Genomic DNA, 15,390 nt, shown 5'->3' on the forward strand with positions numbered 1-15,390 from the left:
CAGATTCCTCTACTTTCCTGTACCACTTTGAAGTGACATTTAAAGAGGTGAGAGAGAGCAGAACCGTTCCCTGAACCAGTCCCTGCGACCTTCAGGCAACGCCGATATTTAATCTAAAAGTGACGGAACAGTGAGTGGCACTTGAGAAAGATCCCATCGAGAAGACCCCAGGACATGCAATGCTGATTTCTTTCTTTCTTTATTTATTTTTGCCATTAAATTGTCATTCAAGTACAGTATCCCAAAACTGCATCAAATGGATGATGACGTCATCAAGAGACGAGATACAATATTACATTACATAGCCAGGGAAACCTGATGCCATGAAGTGATCAAAAATTATAGAGAAAGCCTTGGCAGGCAGCGGCAGAGGAGTGGAGTGTGTGTGTGGTTCACTGGAGGACCACAGGCGAATGCCAACTTCCCACTTCATTCAGTGAACTATTGAACTGCTGTTGAACTGTCCTCTTTTTTAGGACTTGGGTATGAGATTATTTGGCCATGCAGTTGCTCAGACGATGGTGATAAGGCAAAGCTCTCTCCAAAGTGGTGAAAAGAAGAAAAGGCAAAAGTGCTGTTTTGTTGTTCAATTTCCTTCCTTCCTTCAAAACAAAGCAGCTGTCAGATACCTTCCTTGAATCCTAACTGCTTAAGTCCGGCAAGCAAAACAGCAATGTACTCTACTTATTTCTAATTATTCATTTATTTAACTTGTTGTAACAGTGATATTACTAATAGTGCTGCAGAATATCATGTTTGGACATGAATGCATGAAACATTGGAACATGCTGCAACTTCTGTAAAACTAAGTTTTTAAAACATATTTAATGACCCAGAATTTTGGAAACCCTGTAATGTCATATAATAGCTGGACTACTTTGAATGCTTAATTTTAATTGTACTGTAAATCGATTTAATTATTTCTTCATTTTATTTATTTTGTATTTAAAATGAAGAAATGTAAATGAAAATGTGAAATGTTTATTTTGTTGATTGCTGTTACAGAAGCACTGAAGAGTTTAATCAGGTTTCATGCACAGAACTACTGTGTTGCCATTTATAGCTAGTTCTGGGCAATTTTAATAGGTTCAATGAGTAGTTTATTTTTGTGAATGCTATTTATAATTTTATTTTGTAGCCCATTTTGTTTAATGAGAATGTGCACATTGTTGTTAATCTCATCGTTTACTATTTAAACTCCCAAAAATGCCATTTTCAGTTCTTCTAATGACAATAGCCAGGGCATTCATTAAGGCTTACACTGAATTCCTAGCAAATATTGGTTTGTTTTTGCTTACTATATTTTGACATATGCATTCCAATATTTTCCATTACACAGTAATAGAGCGGCCTCTGGAAATTATCAATTACCACAATTTTTGTTATTACTGGATTTCAAATATCGGCAAGCGCACACACACATAATGTCTACAAACGCTTGTCCCGAGTGGGGTCGCCGCAAGCCAGAGCCTAACCCGGCCACACAGGGTTCAAGGCTGATGGGGGGGGGCACACCCCGGATGGGATGCAAGTCCGCCGAAGGCACCCCAGGCAGGACTCAAACACCGGAACCACCACAGATCAGGCCCCGGCCAAATCCGCTGTGCCACTGCACCAGCACTTACTGGCAAGAAATTCTAATAAATAATGTTTAGTGTATGATGATGTCTCTGTGGAAGAAATTCTATATAACTCAAACAAAGGACCCAAGATGGGAGAAGGTATCTTACTCTACTTCACCCCAGCTGGAGGGAGACTCCCCTGTCCCCTGTTTCAGAGTCTATAGAGTCTCACCGAGCATCCAATACACACATATTATATAGTTCTAAAAGTGGCTGCTACATATGTGTAACATTTCTTACTGGCTTTCCTTCTGTGTGGTCAGCGTGTGCTCAGCTCATGTATGCTTCTCATTTGCTACTTACTTATCTACTGCATTTCCTTTAGGCTAAAGTAAGTTATGCGCTTCATATAGCAATCACCCTACTTCCCTTCAGCTTATCTCTCAACCTGCCAACATATTTCTTGTTTTTCAGTTCCAGCCAGTGTCAGTTACCCCTCAGAGTTGGAGGTACAGTTTCGGTACGTTCTACTTGTCACGCAATGGGTTTTCTGCAGCAGTTACAGAACACATGGGTTGTACATTTAATGCACACCGTCATTTCTATTCCGTTTTCTTATTTTTCTTTCACACCTCACAGGGGTATTTCAGAATTTCATAACTTTACCAGACTTTTGGTTGCTCACTGATCCGATTAGATTTTCCCCACGTCTGGTGAGCATCTCCTCCACCCCATTCAGTTTCCTCCTCAAAGATGCTCTTTTAAGATGTTACCCATAAGTGCAGGAGAAGAGCCCTGTTGAAGAAATGGCTTCAGTTTTTCATCGTGTGCCGCTCAAATTGTTCGTTCAGGCTGATACAGGGCAAAGCAACAATTCAAGTTAGAGTTTCTGCAATTTAAACTTTGGAATATAAAATTAGTAAGTAGTAGTAGTAGCAGTAGTAGTAATTACTGTTGTGCAGTGGGTACCATGTATATGCAGAATATCAGTTCCTAATATGATATGCATGCATGAAATAAATACGTATAATTAATATCATTTGCCTTGTACTAGAAGGTGTGGGATACTGTAGCACAGAAGATGATGCTGATGCCCTGGGGCTCCTCAGAAGCTCAGTGGATTTAGGGTTTGCACAATTTCTCAGGTATTTACAACCCCTGGCCATGTATGGAAAAAGGAACTTGCAAACTACTTCTGTTCCCCCTCTGCCTTGGAACCCACTTGACTGGACATTATGGGTTTTTCTCAACTCCCTGACAGGCCTATTCACCTAGAATACTTTGTCATATTTGTCTCTTTGTCAAAAATAAAGAAATAATAGTCAGTTATAAATTACAGATTTCTTTTTAAAGTCATAAAGTTTTCACCTGCCCTGTCCTTGGATCTATGAGCCACTTGCTTATTCCTCTGCTGCTTAATTCACTTTACAGAATCCTGAAATGACACTTTGTTCACTGTGCTCATTGCCAAAGGGTGAGCTCTCCATGTGCAAGTGCTGATTTTATTATTTTTGATCACCATCTGGCATTCATGAAACGCAGCAAAAGCATGCTACAAAAAAATGGGCACACACTTTTCAGAACACCCGGGTGACAGGAGACACACTCTTTGTCCTCTGGTCCAGTCAGGCACTGATCAGCCTACAAGCTCTGTGGAAAGACTTTCCCATAGACCTCAGGTCTGCAATCATTTTAACAAAAATCTTACTGTACACTGTAGTGGAATAGATTTTTCAATCGCAAATTTCTCACAGATAAACCTGAACATGCACTACTAGGCTAAATCTGAGCCTTAACACAAGTGCACTGATGTCCCAATACAGCATCAGAACTGCAGAATAATTTGTACAGTACTTGCCGAATAATTTATGCTAAATGAAACTGGCATCACTATCAAAGGTAAGGAAAGATAAAAGGAAAGTTATGCAGCATCTGATTTCTGAAATCAATACCAACAAATCTCTTCCCGAGACTATCTTGTGCCTTTTCAAATATGCTTTTTATCCACAACCTATTCCCAAAGAGTCACACTGCTAAATGCCAAGATGTAAAGATTTTCTAAATATACAAAGGCAAATGATAAAGCACAAGTAGTGACTGAAATAGATTCAAATACCTCACATTATTTTTTTCTTGTAATATTTATTTTTTGGGGGGCGCGGTGTCGCAGTGGGTTGGACCGGGTCCTGCTCTCTGGTGGGTCTGGGGTTCGAGTCCTGCTTGGGGTGCCTTGTGACGGACTGGCGTCCCGTCCTGGGTGTGTCCCCTCCCCCTCCGGCCTTTCGCCCTGTGTTGCTGGGTAGGCTCCAGTTCACCGTGACCCTGTATGGGACAAGCGGTTCTGAAAATGTGTGTGTGTGTGTGTGTGTGTGTGTGTGTATTTATTTTTGGCTCAGGTTTCTTACATGCCTGTAAAACATTGCAAAAGCATTGATGTCAAAAGATGCACAGATGCACCACAGTATCACGTAGCAGTCTCTCCATCGCTGTCACAACACCAAGTACAGTATGTCGACAGTGCGTTCTTCTCTTCCGAGAAATTCTTTATGACATGTGCTCACTCCCTTATCACTGCATGAAGTAATGCGGAAGAATGCTGACAGTACATCTGCCGAAAAGGTGACTGAGAACACACTTTTCGTTTGTGCCATTGAAAATTATAATCTCAGAAGATCGCTCTCCGCTTTCTGAAACAATCCCCCCAAAGATGCTAGGCAGCTGCCTAAACTTGTCTTTCAGAGGAAGCCTTCTACTGAACATGAACAAGACTGAACAGTTGTGGGACTTCTCAGAAACATGAAACATACATTTCTATAAAATGCACTCCATTCAAGACAAAGTGCAAAGGAAATTATCAGTAAAATTTGTTTTGCATATCTTCTTGTAAAGTGAGAATTTTGTTATAAAAACCATTTTGTCAAGTCCATATCAGTTTCAGTTCTTGCACTGAGTCACAACACAGAGCTCTGTCTGTTCTGGTCCTCTGAGAAGACACACCCGGATACATTAATGAGGTGCTTCTTCTTACAACCTTGCTCACATTCTGTAATATCTCAACCAGGAGACGTCTGAAACCTGAAGATTCTGTGCTTTATTAGGTGTAGAAAGAAGAGAAATTCAAGTGGATTAAGAACTACAGTGAAATGTTTTATATCTGGATAAAACTGCATTAGATATTTGGGCTATTCGAAATACCGGCATGAAAGTGAAGCAGGAGCTGAATGTGCCTGTTGGGAAGTCCCTTAGGACAGAGCAGAAATCTTAGTTTGAAATCTACCTTATGCTACCCTTTCAGTGATGGTTCACTTCCTAGTATATTTAGGACTGCAATGCGAAAGAGTCTCAAACTAACTTTCTTTGCAACAGAAAGAAAAAAAAATGCCATAAATAATTCTTATGAATGAAAAATAAAAATTCCAGATACTTTTTTTTGGGTAAAGCTAAGTCTGTTTTACACAATACACCTCACGGCAATGTTATTTGGTATCACTGGTGCATGTAATTGTGTTTTCTTGTTTCCCTCTATAGCAGTCTTTTCAAAACAGCATCCAAATGTAGCTGATATGATGGTCGATTTATGGAAATCACAAAATAGCCAGATTTATTTCTCACTCAAAAACACAGAATAGCAAAAGGGAATTTTAATAAAATTACATAGACAAATTGGTAAACTGGGAAGCAGGCAAATTGTCAAGAAATTGAATGGTATGTATACTGAATTTTAAAGACAAATTTTCTTCTCATTGTCTTCATTTAACTGTATCAAAGCATCTTAGCGATCAGTTTGTGACTCCTAATACCACCAACATGTGAAAGCAATCAGATAATTCCAGAAATGCAGCAAAAAATATTGTTGACCTCAGCTTCAGTTTACTCTGCTTAAACTCTCCTACCTGCAATTTGTCTTACACAAAATAAACACAAGAGATTAGACTGGTAGTACCAAGGCAGCAATGGGAGGATTCTAGGGGTTGTGAGAAGCAACCAGGGAGCCCATGTATCCACAGCCAACATACAAACACTAACTGAAAATTGACAGAGCCAGTTTTTATGGTCCCAGAAGGTATTCTGGCCCTAAAAGGATATTTTCCCCATAAGGATATTTGCTATGAGATTTAAGTTAGAGTAGCAAATTTAATGGAGAACTGATTAGGCTGAATGGAAATCAGTTCATAAACTCTACAATTCCAATTAAATGAGCAAACTGTACAATTCAACGAGAGGTGGGAGAAACAGGGTCTATCTAGCAATGAAAGTCTTACACATGCCTGGAAATAGTTGCCAACATGTAGCAAATAGCTGAAACAGAGTTTCTGAATGAACTCTTGGCATTTATTTTGCTTGGAAAAAGAAGGCATGAGAAAGGAGCTCACACAATAGACCACAGGAAGTGGTCACTGAAAGAGAGGAAGTGAGACGTAAAAAGCTATTTACTTGAGCTATGTACTTGAGCCAAGAGACTTGCACGGTGTCCTTGACCTCAGTGGCAGTACTCAGTTTCCAGAACTTCAAATAAGTTTGTACCTTAAATGTTTCAGATGAGATTTTTGACCAAACCACAGAAAGCACTATCAGTCTGAGTTGATGGAAACATGTCACTACACTGGTGACGAAAGGAAGACTAAAAATATTAGCCCAACCATGAGCCCTCATGAAACCTTAGAAAACATATCTATTATAGCAGCATGGCCAAAGGAAATTGCTTCATAATTTGATATTCCTGTAAACAAGATCAGTTATTACGGTCAGTATGAACATTACCACATTTTTCCTGGCCACACTTTCTGGTTAGTGGTCAGGCATGCAACGAAATGTGCATAAAACACCAATGCAGCTGGAACTGTGAGATGCATAAAATCCACAGATCCTGTCCTTATCTCACAAGAACTTCACAGAACTCCACCATGATCTCCAACTCTCAGCCAGAACAACAAAATCCCCCTAGAGATTTAAGAAGGGTTTCTAAACTTCAAACCACATCTGTGCAGGCATTCAAAGTTGAAGCTAACATGCAAATGGAAATAATGGCTTAGGCAAAGAGTTTGTTGCTTCTCTTCTGGACATAAGTTTAAATAATTGGCAAAGGAAGAAAAATGTACCTTTTCGTACCTGATACATCCATGTCATATGAGCAGCTCTTCTCTGCCTCAAGAAATATTGCTTATAAAAAGGGCAGTTTGACTGCAGAGATTACTGATTCTTTTCAGTATTCATTTTTTTTTTTTGTTCGCAACAATGACATAGACACACACACACACACACATTGTCTGAACCGCTTGTCCCATATGGGGTCGCGGGGAGCTAGAGCCAAACCTGGCAACACAGGGCGTAAGGCTGGAGGGGGAGAGGACACATCCAGGACAGGACGCCAGTCTGTTGCAAGGCACCCCGAGCGGGACTCGAACCCCAGACCCACCGGAGAACAGGACCTGGTCCAACCCACTGCGCCCCCGTGCCCCCGTGCCCGCATGCCCCCCTGCCCCCCTACAATGACATAGACTTAAGAAGAAATTCAGGAAAAAACTAGAATTCACTGCAGTAAAGGAAATAAAACTCCTAAGGGTGAAACAGATGTAGAAAAATTACAAACAACCCATTGCCAGCTAGCTGCCCACCATGAACATGCGAATACTGTACAGTTTAAGGGGATATGTTAACATTGCCTAAGCAGTTTCTGGAATAGACAGGGGATTGTTTTGCTGCCCCACTTGGACAGCATTTATTTACTTTCTTTCATTAGGAGGCTGAGTTTTTGTAAACTAGTATGGAGTGGTACTATTAACCTAACAGACTTTTTACAAATCATTGCTTTGTGCATTTTTTTAAAAAACAACTATTTTGGTAGATATTTTGGATTTTTTAAAAACAATTAAGCAGTATTGCTGGATAAGGAAAACAGCTGTAATCCTGGTAAAATCACAAGCGATGTTTATCAAATATTTTAAACAACTACACATTTTTTATGGGTTGGGCTGTTCCTTAAATGGGCTCTCTTATGCCAGTAAGTGATCTGTTTTCTCTGGAAAAATTGTGAATTTGATCAGTTTGCAGTGATTTGTGTCTTTTCACACTTCTTCCATATCTCAAAACTAATTGCCATGTAAACAGAAGAGAATTAGCAGTGTTACATTGAACCCCTGGTTTTGAACCTATGCAATTTCCACAGGATGCTAAAAATGGCTCACTGGTATGACAGATAATAAGAAATAAGATAACATTCTTCTTTCGGTGTAGTTTAATTACAGGGCACTTCAGCTTCAGAACTGATTAGGCCTTCCATTAATCTGACTAATATTTTTTTCCTTTACCACTCTACAGTCCTGATGGTCAATAATTAGTCCAATTAAAGAAAGAGACCTGTCCATGAAGGTAATTACTCAGGGCACTTACCTAACTTTACCTGGTATTTAGCCAATGTGTTTGTTGTATTTGCACTTGCTAGGTATACTCTACCCAGGAAAGTAAAAAAAAAAGTGTACATAGACCCTGGTTGTATATATTTATACATTTGTCTATATACAGTATGAGTAAAATATATCAAGACATACATCTTTTCATCTGCTTGAGTTTGCTTTTCTACCTGCCTTTAGTCTTCATGCAATGAACCTGCTATGTGTAACTGGAAACAAACCTAAGCTCTGACATGTATGCCATGATCTCTTGCAAATCAATCAAACAAATGAACAAACAAACAAACAAAGAGATAAACAAACAAATAATGGAGTGATAAGCTGATTTCATGTTCTCATTAATGAATGAGCCATTTTCAACATAAGGTGAAAATATGAACCTGAAATGCTTGCAAAGTACATATGACAGCACTTCAGCCATGATATTTTGATAATATACCATATGGGATATTGTAAAAGTATTTATCGATGTACAGTTCAATATATTATTCATATAATTTCAGTTATCAAAACTATTTAAGATGGTTGCGAGATGATTTATCTAGAAGGTAGATTTTTATCTGAAAAATTAATATTTACATGGCTGGGTAATTCACTCGGGAACATTTCAGGACAAAGTCCTTGCTCAAGGACACTGCAGCAGGACAGGGATACAGTCCAGGAACCTTCAAATCTTATGACCAGAGCTTTAAGCCACACACCACCTGTGCCCCTTAGCTTAATTCCTAATGCACCCTAACAGACTTCATTCTAAGGCTAAGTGGGGCAATGAAGAGACACAAATCAAAGACCAGAAATAAAGGTGGTGTAAAAAGTGCAGGAGCAGAGCCTAAACAAGTGAATCAGTGCATTAATAAAAGGGAAAAACATGCAGGTGTTAGGTGTTCACAGCAGCCTGCCCCCAAACTCCCAGTAAAGACTTATTTGAAGTTTTGAGTTCTACGTAGCACTAAAAATACGGTTTCCCCTTTTCAGGGCACTGATGAGCCCTGTACTCTGTCTCCATTAGGTGGCCTCATTGAACCATCATGTAATGAACAGAAAGTAATGCATAAATCTGCACAATGGTCCAATACTTCACTCCACATCTCAGTTATTGGTATACACTTTATATATAGGTATATAAATGTATACCTGTATAAAATGTAAAATATTTAAGAAATCACTCATGCTTTGCTAAAGATATATACATATATCTTTTAAAAAACGCAGCTTTCAGATGGAGGTACTAAAAAGTGACAGTTCAAAAGCGTGCTAATTTTGGGTGGACTTTTCCTCTTGAGGACCTTAACTGGGATGATCGTAGTATTCAATCAGCCATTCAGCAGTAATAATAATAATAACGATAACATCAACAGAAAAGTAACAGCGACGTAGCAACTTCTGATCTATCGGGCAATCATTCTGGGAACTTTGCGTAAATATTTGGGGATTGTATTATAAGGTTTGTCTGCACATCAGGGGGGCGTTTCGTGGAACCGTGGCCATCAAACGCGTCCACGCGAAACGGAAGGGAAAAGGTTGCGCACGAAGACGCTGCGCGTGCAGCTCGTACGTGGGACGCGTCAGCGCTGAAGTGTGCGGCCGGATACTGCGCTGTGATGTAACTCGGAGCAGAAGAGCGCGAGGTGCGCCTCGCAGTCGGAGCCCTGCCTCGCGCCTCCGTCTCCGTCTCGCGACCACGATGCGCGCGCCGCGAGCTGCTCTCTGAAGAAGAATGAGCCTCCGGCGGACAGCGCTGCCTCTTGGTCCCTCCGCTCATTTTTCAACTAGTGGAGAGCCGGCGGCTTCCTTCTCCTCACGGGCGAGGGAGTAACTTTCGGAGGGAAAGGGATCAATGCAGTTTTTTCGGAAGTTCATGCAATTTCTGATTTATTATTTATAGCGCTACTAATGGAGCTGCGCGGTGGACGGAGGCTCGGTGTGCAGCGTAACGTGACAGTTTGCATCACAAGCGCTGGGCAGCGGGCTTCTCCTGGAATTACTGAAGGGTCACGGGGAAGAAAGCACATTTTTGTATAAAACAAGAAGAATCATGGGTCCCGCAGTGCTCTTCGACGACCTCAGTACGATGTTTTTAGGCAATTCGTTTTCCAGCGTTTCCTCTTGTTTTAAAAGCCGACAGGTGAGTGTTTTGGGCTGAAATACGCGCACTTCTCGTGGAAAAAAGAGACTGAGTCGTCGGAGAACAGCTCCGGGTCTGCGCAATCAGTGGTGTGTTTTTTTTTTTTTTTAAGGAAAATCGATTGGCATAATCAAATGTTTCCCGCGTGTGTTTTGCATCTTACTGTATTGTAAACATTGGGCTGTGCGCGAGTCAAACTCGGTGCGACGCGTGGATTATATCATGATGATATGTGGCACAACTCCGTGATTTATGAATCAATCGGCCAGCGCGACGAGGAGTGTGTGTGTGTGTGTGTGTGTGTGTGAGTGAAACCGCGCTCTCGTTGCACAGTCAATGCCATCACTCAATTTAAAATATAATTTTAATGTAACACAGCACTGCTCTGCAAAAAAAATTCCCATCGAAGTTCTTCTTATGTTGTTTTCCTACAGATTTGATTTTGTTTGCGTTTAACAGATGTTTAGCCCGGATGTTAATCGATGATATTGGGAACCGGGTATATATAATATTTGCGAAGCTAGGCGGTGTGAACATGACATACATGTGCGTGTTTTTACAGAAGCCCCGGGCCCGGTGTGTGGGTACCGGCCACAGCTTCCGTGACCCCGGGATTGCAGACACGACTCGACGTCCATTAGCTGGAGCCATTCAGATTTTTTGAAAAAAAAAAAAAAAAAAAAAAGGAAAGCGAGAGAGAGAAAGAAAGACAGACAATCAGCAAAAATATAATCAATAATCGATTTCAACACTCGTGTGTATATTAATTTGTTATTTACTCATTTACTCAGCAGCAACCATTTCTACACACATTGTTGACAGCTCTGTGACACCAACAAACTCATCTGAGGGAAAAGCAAAAAAAAAAAGAAAAAGGAACAAAAAACTTGACTTTGCGTTTGGATTTTTGATGAAAGGACCAAACATTTTTAATTTTTCTTTTTTTTTATTTATTTTTTTTTTACAAAAGCAGTTGCTTGGTATATTTTTGTGATCTTTTAATATATTGATCTGATTTTCACATGCTCACAACTATGGTGTTAAGAAGACCAGGCCTCAGGACAGCCTGTTCAGTTGTCTCTTATTAGACGCATTCAGTTTTGAACTGAACTGCTTCAGCTTCTTTTGAGCGAAAGTATGAGGTGATTTTTAGCTGCCAAGAACCTGAACGATGGATGTGAACCACACGACGGTCCTCGACAGTGGTTCACTAGAGAAAGACTCGTCCGCACGTGTCCTGACCGGCTGCTTCCTGTCTCTGCTCATCCTCTCTACGCTCCTGGGGAACACTCTGGTCTGCGCCGCTGTCACCAAGTTCCGGCACTTGCGCTCCAAAGTCACCAACTTTTTTGTGATCTCGCTGGCTGTTTCAGACCTGCTGGTGGCCATCCTTGTGATGCCTTGGAAGGCTGTCTCAGAGATTGCCGGCTTCTGGCCCTTTGGATCTTTCTGCAACATCTGGGTGGCATTCGACATCATGTGCTCCACAGCCTCCATACTGAACTTGTGCATCATCAGCGTGGACAGGTACTGGGCAATATCGAGCCCTTTCCGCTATGAGAGAAAGATGACTCCTAGGGTGGCTTTTGTGATGATTAGTGTGGCTTGGACCCTGTCAGTCCTCATCTCCTTCATTCCCGTTCAGTTGAATTGGCACAAAGCGCAGAACACTGGCTTTTTGGAAGTCAACAGCTCTTACAGGGCATCTCTTACAGACAACTGTGACTCCAGCCTGAACCGGACCTATGCTATCTCATCCTCTCTTATTAGCTTTTACATTCCCGTTGCCATTATGATTGTCACGTACACTCGGATTTACAGAATTGCCCAGAAGCAAATCAGGAGGATTTCTGCCCTGGAAAGAGCGGCAGAGAGTGCCAAGAACCGTCACAACAGCATGGGAAACAGCTCGAACATTGAGTCGGAGAGCTCCTTCAAGATGTCGTTCAAAAGGGAAACCAAAGTCTTAAAAACCCTTTCCGTCATAATGGGAGTGTTTGTTTGCTGCTGGCTGCCGTTCTTCATCTTGAACTGCATGGTTCCTTTCTGTGAACAAAGCGTGCACAATGGTACAGCAGATTTCCCATGCGTCAGCTCCACAACCTTTGATGTTTTTGTCTGGTTTGGCTGGGCCAACTCATCACTGAACCCCATCATCTATGCCTTCAATGCAGACTTCCGTAAAGCGTTCTCTATCCTCTTGGGCTGCAACAGACTGTGTCCAGGCAGCAATACCATAGAGACTGTCAGCATCAACAACAATGGGGATCCATCACCAGCTTTCCATTATCAGCCTAAAGGCTACCTTCCCAAAGAGGGCAGCGTCACCTATATGATTCCTCATACAATTCTCTGTAACGAAGAAGAGCTACAGAGAAAGGAAGACAAATTTGGAGTTAAGACACTGGAGAACCTGTCACCAGCCATGTCAGGGAAGTTTGATAGTGAGACAGATGTCTCTTTGGAAAAGATTAACCCCATTACTCAAAATGGACAATACGCAACCTAAGTAAGACCGCCAGACACCAGTCATGTAAACATCGCAATTTAAACTTGATTGAAATAGTATTAATGTACAAAAAAGAAACATCCGTAAGTGACTTCAGCATTAGTCCACAATAAGTGCAGAATTTAAGAACTGATCTTCACTGAGGACCTTAAAATTGTATTAGTCCAAGCAATTAATTATGACGAATGTTGTAAAAGCACTTTATCCTGTAAAACACCTATCTGCAAAACTGTTTATACATTTTCAATAAATACATTAATATTTAGTGTATTTATTTGAATATATGGTAACAATGTCAAATGTAACTTTGAAAAATTGTGCATGTGTAAAGTTACATTAATTGTGAATTCTAACCCATTTGATGTTGGGTTACTTTACGGCAAAGTAGCAGAGTAGTTAAGCTATTGATGTGGGCAGGTCAACAGTGCTTTATATGCATATACAGTTAATTTTTCCATATATGCCATATATTAAGGTAAATGGTTTCAGATATGTTGCTGTGAACTGTGGTATTTAACTGATTTATTTTTGTAACCGTTTCTCAATTCCATTTAAATTATATGACAGTCCTGCTAATTATAATTACCTGGATCTAGGTAGTTTGGACAAAAAGTTTGCTTTACCCTAACAGCATGCTTTATAGTTCCTAATGGTTAAGGCAAAGCATTACATTTTTTAAAAAAAATTACCGTGCTATTTTTTATCTTAAATCACAACTTTTCATAAATAATATTCATATTCAGATTCATGAAGCGCAAATGGCCTTTTTACTGTGATTGAAGGCATTTTTTGATGTAATTCTTTCAGAAATTCTGTTTTCTAATTATGTTAAATTATTTAATGAATATTTTATTTATTCTTACGTGGTGTGCACTGGGAACATACTTTTTTCAATAGTCAGTTAATTAAGTCAGTTTAGACATTAAATGGGAAGCTATTTATGTGGCTGTTCCTGGTACAACAGAACACAACTATTATTGAGTCTGGTACAAGTGGAAAAATCAATCTAATCTTGTTTATTAAGATCAGCTGCATAGATGGAAAGTAACAAAAAGTTTCTCCTCTTTTTTTGCAGCTCTTTTTGTATATTTATTTCAAGTACTTCCTTGAAGGATAGTATATATGATGTATGATACTATCTCAATGATTTTGGCTCAGTTCTAAAAAAATTACATTTCACTTTTCATCACTGGAATTGACGGTTCAGGTAGACAGTGATTACTGTGTTCCCCATCATAGCATTAAACATCTAATAATGTTTTAACTGATGATAGGTTGTAAAGCATTATAGATATACAATATTCTGATAAATGGCTTTATGTGGAAATATTTTATCGATTCTGTGTCCTTTTTATTTTTTAATTAATTTTGTGACTTGGCCAGAACGCATATATTTTGTGATTATTAGACTAGTGTTCTGTTTTTTACTTAGACTTTTTTGTGCTACTTACGCAACATTTGAAAATCCAAATTTAAATGTACCTATGCCAGATGAAGGCTATCAAAACATGTCTCCCTTGTCTTTTGATTTACAGCAAAAATGATGAACTCAACAAAAAAGATGTCAGAAAAGAAATTTTTTTTTTTTTTTTTTTTTTTTTTTTTTAATATAGAAACAGTAAAATAATCTTTCATCCATGAAGCATTGCCTTGCCTACAGAATGTCAGTAGTGTTTAATCCTTTGGTTTCAGAAGATAACCAGCGTCCGTCATTCTGTATCATATCAGTTTTGACATTTTCCTATTACTAGTATTCTAAGAGAAAGAAACTGACCCTTTTTTAGATGCAAAGATGGCTGTGAAGGCGGCCTGTGTCAAATAAGAATCTGGGGTGCAGGTTTTCTTTTGGGATGCCAGAATCATCATGTAAAAACTCCAAGAATTCACAAAAGAGTATAGTACTCAAAAAAAGAAAACAAAAAATTCTGACCATGTTGTTAAATGCCTTTTTTTCTCTTCAACATAAAACTTTGCTTCTTTGGAACTTGCTTCAAAGTGAAATTCCAGTGTTGATGAGCCAGTATTCCACTTCTGAGCGCACCTTATGTGGTCTGCGCTGTGCTATCTGAGCTGCTGCTTCCTCTGGAGCGTTAGTGCCTGGAGAGTTCAGGGAAGGCAACTTAATCATGTTTGCTGTTCTTATCGTAGACAGTCTAGAGAGTGTGAAAATAAGTAATTACCGTATGAGTAGGAGATAAAAAAAAAAAAAATGTTGGCTTCGGTGTTGCAGTTCAGCAGTACCCATTGGCTAAGCAATAGTGTCATACATCCAAGACAATATATTAAGTGCATTTGAATTTTTTTTGGTAGCCCTACCTCAAGCATCCAACCTTTTTATAACAGTAGATTATATGTACAATGTTTAAATGTATACCTGAACACAAGTGCTTTGCATCTGGTCGTGTTTAAATATATGTAGCAAGCTGTATTTGCTTTTATGAAATGTAGGTTTAATGGTTCTGGTGATCATCAGACAGTTAAACATGCCTAAGGTTCCAGACTTGTAAACAGTTGGAGTAAACTCAATCTATGGAAATTGTGACACCCATTTTAAACCTGTGAGTATGTGCCCTTATTTATTTGTTTCATAATAAAACGTTTTTCCTTCAGTGCAATTCAGGGTTTTTTGTTAGATCATCACCTATTGGGGAGATCAGTTTCTAAAAATATCAGGGAGCCAGTTCAGTTCATTTCTGTGGTTCACTTCAGTTCATTAAGTGCTTACAGTCCTGGAGAGGCTTAAACTGAATGTTTTGCATGGAATAATCAAATAATTAGTTCTGA

General features: G+C 39.6%; 1 protein-coding gene across 1 annotated transcript; it reads left to right on the plus strand.

Annotated features, from left to right (window-relative positions):
- Window positions 1–11,130: 11,130 nt before the first annotated feature.
- Window positions 11,131–13,017, plus strand: drd1a (dopamine receptor D1a). Its single transcript, XM_018756356.2, has one exon. It carries the CDS (start codon window positions 11,269–11,271, stop codon window positions 12,604–12,606), a length of 1,338 nt encoding a protein of 445 aa, XP_018611872.1. The 5' UTR covers window positions 11,131–11,268; the 3' UTR covers window positions 12,607–13,017.
- The last annotated feature ends 2,373 nt before the right edge of the window (window positions 13,018–15,390 follow it).

Source organism: Scleropages formosus, chromosome 13 (assembly GCF_900964775.1).
Source record: "Scleropages formosus chromosome 13, fSclFor1.1, whole genome shotgun sequence".
Taxonomy (NCBI): Eukaryota; Metazoa; Chordata; class Actinopteri; order Osteoglossiformes; family Osteoglossidae; genus Scleropages; species Scleropages formosus.